We start from the raw sequence: 10,065 nt of genomic DNA, 5'->3' as shown, positions 1-10,065 counted from the left end.
TTGATTTACTGATAACTTTTTAATACAAAGCTTCAAAAGCCAGATATTTTCTTTAGCCTCAGTCACAGAAAGCAACACAGATTACACTAATACTAATGTGAAATATCCAAATGGATCTCCTCAAAGATGTTTTTTAGAGCCTTCACTCGAGTCAGATTTTGGTGCAGCACATTAAACACAGAACTGATTTTGGACATGCAGTCAGTATCAACAACATGCTGCATAGGCTCACATTTAATACATTTAATCTGTCTGTACTGAGTCACCCTCAGCCAATGTGGCAGTGCTCTTTCAGATCATATAAGAGGCCTTCGATGTATTAAGTGTGAGAAACCACAGGATTATTGAACTCAAGGTAAGCTATAATACAACATCAATTATATCGGTGGAACATGAACAGATTTATAACACAAAAAGATTTCATTGAGAGAAACACATTCATTTATGGAATTATTTAAGCCATCATATCTTGCTGATTGACATGTCTGGGTTTGAGACATGCTTCATGATGTTGCTTTCTCTTACCACCTCTGTGCTTGCACTGTGAACATCTGAGGCAATCTGCCTGCGAGAGGACAGCCGACTCATTTGTACAAGGCGAGTGTTGTTTTCTAATTCAGTCCGTGCGTTTGAACTTTGACGGCATCTCCTCATACCCTTGTGAAAATGAATGGTAAACAGACCGTAGGTGATGGGATCTAGACAGGCATTGAAAAGGCCAAAAATAAACAGCATATGAGTCAGTGAATGCGAAACTGTCTTTTCCATTTTTTCAGGGAACAACCAATACCACAATCCAAGCAGATAGTACGGGGTCCAGCAGATGATGAATGACGTCACAATGACAATGCTCATTTTAAGAGTTCTCATCCGAGCTTTAGGGATGTTATTGTGGGATCGGCGTAGATGAACATCTCTTGACAGGACTGGAAGAAAAGAAAGCACCACGTCCGTTACTCCATGTCTCCCTGAAAATATACATTCATGTGAAGAAAAGCCTGTTCACAGCACTCTATGCACCCTTACTGCAATCCATAGGAATGATTCACTTGATTAAGTCTTCATCAGCAAGTGTAAGCACCTCTGTTAAAGCAAAAAAATTGGTAGAGGTTTTGGACTGGAGCATTTAGATTTCTATTCACATGATGCAAAATCTTCCCAGCGGTGGACATATCATCAAAGTCACCGCAAGGTCAACTGTACAGCAGCTCAAGAGCTGCATCTAAAGACTCTACAGGTCTCAGTTAGCATGTTACGTTATGATGAATATGATCCCTTTTGGAAGGACTGCCAAGAAAAAGCCTCTGCTCACTGAGAACAACATGGCAGCACAGCTTAAGCTTGCAATGTGAACAAACCACAAGACTTGGAGCCAAAAGTGGAAATGTTTGGCCATGATTCACAGTGCCACATTTGGAGAAAACAAAACACAATCAGCACAAACACCTCATACCAGCTGTTAGTGGTGGTGGACAGGGGAGGATTTGGGCTGGTTTTGCTGGCACAGCACCTGTGGAACCTTGAAAACATTGAGCCAAACATGCAACAGGACTTTGGGACTCAATTACTAATATTCTCATGGAAATCTACATAAAAAAATCTGTTGGAAGGCAAAATTACTGTCGAACTTATGAAACGGGCATATTTTGTTCCCACCACTATGCGTATTTTAGAAGATCAGAATCATCCAGCAGCTTTGCGCAATCGCCACTGCTCAGTACCTGTTTCTCTATATAATTAAATATTTTAACCTTGAGGTGAAGCAGAAAAATCAGTCAAGATGTTGTAAGAGAGAAGCCTCAGTCAGTGTTTTGAACCCATTGAGATGGGGTTGGCAGCTTCTGCAGGCAATGCCTAACCGTTGCTATGGGGTTTGGTAGGTGGAAAGCCTACAATTTGGTGATGCAACGATTACGGACTTGATTGGTTGTTGTTTTGGTTATTGCAACAGGTAGAACAATTTGAAAAACCACGGGGTTGTATTTATGGGAGGGGGTGTTACGGCCCTATTAGGGCCTCCTCCTGAAGTTGGGCATCTTTCCTGCCTTAGTGCCACCTTTTTCTTTTGTACAGCTGACTCACATCAGCAATTAAAGGTATTTAAGGGCAGAGAAAGGTGAGCTCTGGTGGCAGAGTGTCATGTGAGTGGTTGCAGCTAGTGAGCTGTGTGTTTGCGTGTTTTCAGCTAGTGAGATTGTTTTGTTTTGTGATTGTTTGCTCCTGCTTGGTGGAGATGAGTGTGTTTGTTTGCTAACCCTTTTTTGACTTGCTTTTCAGTTTACTGACCGACGCTTGAGTTTTGTTTTGTTTCTTTAAATGGCTTGTCCGTCTCTTTTAGTTGAGTTATTAATAGAAAGTTATTAATAAAACTCTTTCATTTAACCATTTTGCCAATTTGTCTACTTTTTCTGACCCGGACACCTTTTGTTACTTTCCCTCATCGCCTGGACCCTTTTAGGGGAACGTAACAACCTCTAAGGCATGAAATGAGTAGAAAGTCTGAATGTAGAAAGTTGAATAATAGAGTCTGAGGTGCAAGGAAGAAGCCAGAAGAAGCTTAGTTTTGTGTTTCCATGGAGTGACGAAAATATAAATAAAAAAGCAAGACTGAAACTAAAATAACAGGAGTACTCAATATAATTTCCTCTGAGACATTTACTGTGCCTCAAGCAAAAAAATGTTTGGAATTAAAGTTGGTATGAAAAATACTAACAGAGTACAAGAAAAAGTAGAAAAGGACAAGGTGGAGGACAAGGACCAGTAAGCCTAATCTGTCAGCTCCACATGAGAAACTCACTGCAATGAATAAAATAAATCCTCATTCTCAAGAATCCATTTTCGGTACCAAGAAATTATACTGTAAGTGACGACATATGATAATAATAGAAGCTATTTTAAATGACTAATAAGAACATTTAACATAAGGTGATATAAGAGATAATGGAACAAGTTTGAACTCACAGACGGATTAGGGCCACGACTGCAGTGATGCTGCTGCACAGGTCTGTTGTGGAGATGACAGATCTCCAACATCACCTATGGTCATGAGCTTTGGGTACTAACCGATACAAGCGGCGGAAATAAGCTTTTTTCAAAGGGTGGCTGTGCTTTCCCTTAGCAGCAGTATGTTATTTTCTTTATATACCTTTTTTTTGTAATTCTGAGCATTTTGTGGCTCAAGGTGGTTTTTACAACTGTAAACAATGACCAAAAAAGCATAATAATAATTTTAATTATTATTGTTATTATTAGTAGGCCTATTTAACCATGCTGTCATTTGTTCTTATGCATGGTTGAAGGGATTTCTGAATTTGTTCCTAAAATATGAACAAATTCAGGTATAAAAATACATTTTGGATTTGTGCGTGAAACATTCGTATTCCTCAACCTAAGTGAAATGCTGTGGCGGGACCTTAAGAGAACTTTGTATAAACAAATGCCTACAAAACCTGAATGACCTGAAGCAACATTTCATAAGTAAAGAAGAGTGGGCCAAAGTTCCTCCAAAATAATGTGAGAGAAAATTGTACAGAAAAGTTATTACTTAGGCTACTGCTGCTAAAAAATGACTGAGTAATTCAGGTCTACTTTCTTTTTCACGACTGTTTTTTGAAGCCTTTGAAAAAAATAAAAGTAAACACTCACAGTTATTCCGAGCCATGCGGCTGGATATCTCAATGAGGATTCGTGTGTAGCAGAAGATCATGATGGCCAAAGGTAGAAGGAAGAGGCACACAAACGTGAACATGTTGTAAAGGGTCTCCTGCCAGCGCTGGACAAAACTGCCATGGGTGGTGCACTGGGTGAACTTCTCTGGCACCGTGATGGTCACATTGCGAAATATAAACATCTGGATAAAAAAAGACGAGAAAAGTTCTACTGAGCGACGGCACTGCATCCTCGTGATCTATCCTGTAGTCAAGCATGATGTAAGTGGATCATGAATATTTAGTGATCAGTTAATCTAATAAGAAAGTAAAACTGAACACAGTGATATTTTACCATATGCTTGCATAGAATAACACTTAAAGGTGTTTTCTGATCAAATGCTTGGGTCTGAAAATGCTTGGTTAAGGCCTCGTCTTTCATCCTGGGATTGACACTTTGCTGAAGTTAGCAAAGGATACTGGTTTTCTTTAAAACCCTTCAACTGGAAATGCTTTAGAAATTCAAATCTCTGCATGGAGGTGGTCTGGGCATTACAGTCTCTGCCATAGTTACTGTAAAAACATCTGAGAGATAATTGTGAATAAGCACAATTTCTTCTTTTTTTGTCTGTTAAAATCATTTTTGTCTGTTTTACTGTCTTTACAGATCCTCTAATCGATATTGAATCCACAGCCAGCAAGCGAAATGTTCATTCTGACACATTTTAAGGCAGTTGGACCTCGTCAATAATTGTTGTCTGAAAATCTGTGAATAAGAGCAACAAGTGTGAGTACCTGTATAGTATAGCTGTTTATTACATCCCCCACTCAAGCAAAGTATCCCCAGTTCAGTTCTGGGAGAAGCCACAAATCTCTTTGGGCATGTGGTGCCAAAGGCTGCCAAATCAAACATGTGCAGCTTCCCTTTGGGGTGACTGCCTATCAATGAGGGAGAAGCTGAAAGTAGGGATTTCCAGACTGGTTAAAAAGATCCTAGCTACAGTACCAGGAAGAGAGTAAAAAATAGGGATCATCCAATAATTTTAGGGTTAAGGCTGCACTTCTGGCCCTTTATGTTTACATGTCAAGGTATCCTTAAGCAAGGAAGAGACTCCCAGTTGCTACTGATAGACAGGTCATTACTTTGAGTGCATTATTATAACTCATAATTCACAATATAATTGCAATCCATTTAATACTTCCATACAAAGAGAAATGATGATTGCTTTCACAATAGAACAGTTTTAAAAAACTGTTAACTTAGACGTGCATTACTTTAGCAGATATTATTTCTGTTTAAGATTCAGCACTCTATTCATTACATGATAGTCCTCAATGTCTTGCTGGAATATACCTGATGAAAGTAAAGCACCAACTAATCGAATGTGCTGCTTTTGCTGCTGGGCTGCAGTGCAATTACTTGAGGGCTGCTGTGGCTCAGGTGGTAGGTGGTAGGTGGTATCCACTAATGACAGAAATCAGTGAGATTTTGATGCCCTCAAACCAAGCTTTTAGAAAAACATGTTGCTGGAAAACACGCTCAAAATTAGGACTTGTTTTCTGAAGAACAAAAACACTTTTCAGCTTCAGAATTTAATATTTGTTGTTGTCCTATATCAACTTAAAAATAAATATTTGCATTCTGTTTGGAAAGCTTAGTTCCAAATCTGAACTCATAATATGTTGCTGTTTTTACGTTAAAAAATTAAAAAACAATTTTATGTTTCACAATCTGAATGCTTCTAGTTTTCAAATCTGCTTTATTATGTGTTCATGAAGATACACAAATAGACAGTCACAGTGTTTCTAGGGAAAGTCAAACCTCGGGGCTCAAGCATTTAGTTTGGATTTGAAGTGTCTGTGGGAAGAGAAAAGAAACAAACAGCAGCAGAATTGCTCCTGGCAATTTTGCTAAAACATAAACTGGAGTTTGTTGGCGGCTCTCACATAAATGAGAAACGTGTTGTAAATTGGTAAATGCATGCATTTTCTTCCCAGGTATGAATAGGCACGTGTGAGCAAGACACTTTTGTTATTAAAAATCGTACATACCATGAATGAGCCCAATCGAATATAAAGTCATGTTTCTGATGAATGTTTATCAGTGTGGGACCCCAGTAAGATTCCCACCTGTACTAGAAGAGCTATCATCTGGCTCCCTTCCACACTTTCACTTCCAGTTTGGCTTTCAAGGGCTACGTGGAAGAACCTCCCCGCTCCTCACCCAACATTTATACTGGTGAGAGAGCTCCTGACATTTTTCAGAGCAAAAGTGGAGCAGGGTATTAATTTTTGAGACAGAATGTGCTCATAATATAACAGTATGAGGCTGAAGGCGATGTCATTGCTATTGATGTTCTAAAGCGACGTAGACATCGCTTCAACAAATTGGTAAGGGGAGAAATAAAATGCCGTTTCAGTGGAACATCCAGTAAAAACGTTTAACCAGCAGTCTCTCTGGTTTTCAAGCTTAAATTGCTGAATGAAGTGCAACCTTATCTGTAATACAGTATATGCATATAACAAACTGTCCTTTTATATCACCTCCTAGCATTGGGGTATATGTACAGTATATTAGTTTACATGCTGACTTTCAGTATGAGGCCTTGGGAGATTTGTTAGTGTGACCTTAGCAGAGAAATGATCATTTCACCTCTGGTAACTAAAGATCACACTGCTCTTTTGATACAAAGCTGGGGGGAAAAAGTGAAGATATGCACACCCTGCATACCATCTATAAATTTTAGTATAATTCATGCATCCATAAAGTGTTCTGGGTTTAATCTTGTTCTGATTGTTTTCTGATGAAATCGTGGGACTCGAGCGTGCACGACTGCATTAACATTTGCATGAGCCTGTTCTCTTTTGGTCTGTGAAGAGTTCGAAATAATCAAGAGAGGTTTTTTTTTCTTTTTTCTTGGTTTTCAGCGGAAGAGGTTTTGAGAGGTCATGACTTTGGTTACTCAGTGTTGTGCATTATGTGTACAGCGAACAAATTTGAGGGAAGAAAACTGAGAGCTTTAAGTTATTCGCTGAAATATATTCTGTGTAATAAGTCACAGAAAAAAATGCATTGCACTTGCAACATAAATATCTTTGTGTGTAACATACACTCACCAGCCAGTTTGTTAAGGTATACCTTGCTAGTACTGGGTTGGACTGCCCTTTTTGCCTTCAGAACTGCCATAATGCATAATAAGATGCTGGAAACATTCCTCAGAGATTCTGGTCCATACTGACATGATAGCATCACGCAGTTACTGCAGCTATGTCGATATGAATCTCCAATTTCACAACATTCCAAAGGCGCTCTATTAGATTCAGGTCTGGTAACTTTGGCCATTTGAAAACAGTAAACACGTTTTTATGTTCAAGAAAGCAATTTGAAATGATTTGAGCTTCATGACATTGTGTTTTATCCTTCTGGAAATAGTCACTGGAAAATGGGTACACTGCGATCATAAAGGGATGGGCATGGTCAGTAAAGAAAATCAAGCAGGGCTGAAAGTGTGCCAATAAGAAGAAGATATCTCCCACACTATTACACCACCACCAGGACTCTAAACTATTGATACAGTACAAGACAAGAAGGATCCGTGGTTTCATGCTGGGGTGGAAATTGAGACTCATCTGACCAGGCAAAGTTTTTAGAATCTGGTCCATCTAACTATCTAATTGTCAATATTTGTCCTGCCCACATATGTAGATCTCTAATTGGAGCACAACATTTGTAAAGCCTGATTACAACAGTTTTACAATAAACAGCATATATGGACAAATTTGCATTTTATGGCTGAAAAAGTCCACCTAAGAAACAGAGAGAGGAATGACAATGTCTGGCAGTGAAGCGAGGACAAGACAACAGAATATATAGGAATATGCAGAAGAGTGCAGAGGATTGATGTAGCGTTCCTGCTGGATCTTCCTGTTACAATGCAAGAGAGAGCATTAGAGGGGAGGTTAATAAGAATCTGTGGCCCAAAGGAGCCACAAGATAGCCAGGGATTCACAGCACAGTACCTCTGTCCTTAGAAGACTCATGTTTACCTCCTGCGGTATCTGATTTTTGATGCTGCTAGTTTACATGTTTTGTTCTGAGCAGTTTTAAATGTTTTTTTTTGTTTTGTTTTTGCTGTTGTAACTGTAGTTTCCTCCATTGTATGATCCTTGAAGGACACATTTCCCCTAAGAACTTTAAGTGGTCTTTTTTTCTTTTTTAAGTAGAATGTAAAATCTTGTCCTTTTGAAATGGACATGTCAAGAGCATCCATTCAGTTGGCTACAAAAAAGCATTGAGATGTTTAAAAGAAATTATTCTGGTATAATACGCGTTCAGGATTGTCTGTCATTCTGACAAAAATCTTTATTTTTATTTTACCACTTGAGTTTAAACAGTGGCAGAAGAATTTGTAATTTTGGTGGAAATGATTTATTCTTTGACACAAAAGTTTCAAGTGTGTTACAACCTTTTAGCATTTTGTTTTATATGAGCTGTTTTAAGAAACTTATATTCAATTAATGTATGTTTCAAGTAAGATTTATAGATAGAAAAAAACCTAAATAAAAGAAGCAACACAAAAAGGGAAAGAAATATTACAAAAAGGGAAGCGCAGAAACAATATTAAACAGTTACTTCTATTTTTAATGTGGGGGACTTGCTAGGACATCCTATTAAATTATTTTATGCTGCATTGCGTTTTTTCATAATTTTAAGAAAATCAGGACACACATGCTGATTTGATTCCCAAACTCATGAAATATTCCTTAAAGACATATATAAGTCTAAAATTAGTCTCCAGGGCACAGTAATGATCAAAGTTAAAAAGTGAGCTGATAACACTGTAATAAACGTAATATTTTACATATACAACTTGCAAATAATTTTCCTGCAGTATATAATGTGTTACAGTGTGTCAAACTCTCCGCCTAAAGATGGGTTTCTTATGCATATTCCTGCTTTATAAAATTACACCTGTGTGTAACATTAAAGATAAATACCCCGGAGTACCTGAAAATCAGCGCAATCAGACATTATTGAAAGTGGCCAATGACCACAGGGGTATGTGAAAATGGGAAAACCTCAGTCCATCCAGGCACCCATCCTTTTATATAACTACTTATTCAGCAGTTGTGTGTGGCTGTTGTCTGTGCCAGCAGGGCAAAAAGCATGGTACACCCTGGACAGGCTGTCAGCAAAAAATCCTGTGTGGCCAGTGAATTTCTTAATCTGGTTTTTGCTCCTATAGCCATAGACTTTATAAAAGAAGAATGTAGTCACCATTTGATTTGGTCATTTGGTCAGTAGGATCCCAATTTGAAGCTTCAAACTGAGTGTGTTCAATATCACCATTTTGGTATTTTGTAGGGGTGCAACAATACACAAAATTCTCGGTTCGGTTCGATACTTTGGTGTCACGGTTCGATATTTTTTCGATACAAAAAAATGTTCATGCTTTTTTAATTTGTCATTTATTAAAATTACAAATATATATTTTAACTCAAAAGTACTGTTTTTAAATTTAATGTTGCTAAAACAACAAAGGGATAAAATAATAAATCTATCTGATCGAGAAATCAATCATCTTTGGAAAAGAGAGTTTATTACAGAGAAATGGATCTTTCCGTTTTCGAGTTTTGGATATGATTTTGGAGTATATCTTCGCAGTAGCGATTGACCGCAAAGTAAAGCTACCGGAAATGTACAACCCCACATCCAGTCTCAAACCAGGAAGTTATTATTTTCTCGTGCACAGGGTCAATTCTCAGCAGCATATTAAACATATCAGGTCCCCATAAGGAGAATCATGTGCTAACGGCTGTCTAAATGACTCTGGTAAAGTTTGTAGCATGCGTGCTTGTTGTTTTTGTCGGCTTCCACTTGTCTTTGCACTAGGATGATGTCGGCGTAAATGTGCAGTCATATTCGTTGTGTTCCCACTAGTGCTGTCAGCGTTAATCTGAAATGACATGAACACCACAACACTGCAAATCTCTGTTAACGAGCTACCGCGGATCGCCCCATGCCTGTCAACTAGTGATGGGTCGGTCGCGAACGAAATGGCTCTTAGAGCCGCCTCTTTGACGTGAACGACGCGAGTCGGCTCCTTATCGCAAGCTGTGTTTTGTTTTTTTTTCTCTCACCCTCTCTCTCGCACTTTTTTCCACTTCACTCAGCATGCGAGCCTTGTGCTTTACGCTGGGAAAAGGGGGGAGGGGCGGTAGTTACACTCACAGTAGCACAGGAACAGAGCAGGAGGGAGAGAGAGAGAAAGAGAGCCATGGACAACAAGGTCACATTAGAAAGGTATAGTAATCATCCACAACTATTTTCGGTTGCAGATGATAAAGGATTCAGAAAGTTTATTCATGCAGGTCCATATGACAGAGAATATGCATCTTCTTTATGTTTTCATATTTT

General features: G+C 38.6%; 1 protein-coding gene across 1 annotated transcript in view; it reads right to left on the bottom strand.

Moving 5' to 3' along the window:
* Positions 1–462: 462 nt before the first annotated feature.
* The window catches only part of gnrhr4 (gonadotropin releasing hormone receptor 4), a 13,238-nt gene continuing 3,635 nt past the window's right edge, over positions 463–10,065 (bottom strand). The window contains exons 3-4 of the mRNA XM_005730149.1: positions 3,646–3,850; positions 463–926 (exon numbers count right to left, since the gene is read on the bottom strand). Coding sequence (XP_005730206.1) covers positions 463–926; positions 3,646–3,850 — 669 coding nt within the window. The remainder of the gene's footprint in view (positions 927–3,645; positions 3,851–10,065) is intronic.

The sequence above is a fragment of the Pundamilia nyererei genome, unplaced genomic scaffold, assembly GCF_000239375.1.
Source record: "Pundamilia nyererei isolate P.nyererei 1_Seehausen unplaced genomic scaffold, PunNye1.0 scaffold00035, whole genome shotgun sequence".
In the NCBI taxonomy this organism is placed as follows: domain Eukaryota; kingdom Metazoa; phylum Chordata; class Actinopteri; order Cichliformes; family Cichlidae; genus Pundamilia; species Pundamilia nyererei.
The sequence above is the reverse complement of the archived record's forward strand: the minus strand, read 5'-3'. Positions and strand labels throughout refer to the sequence as shown.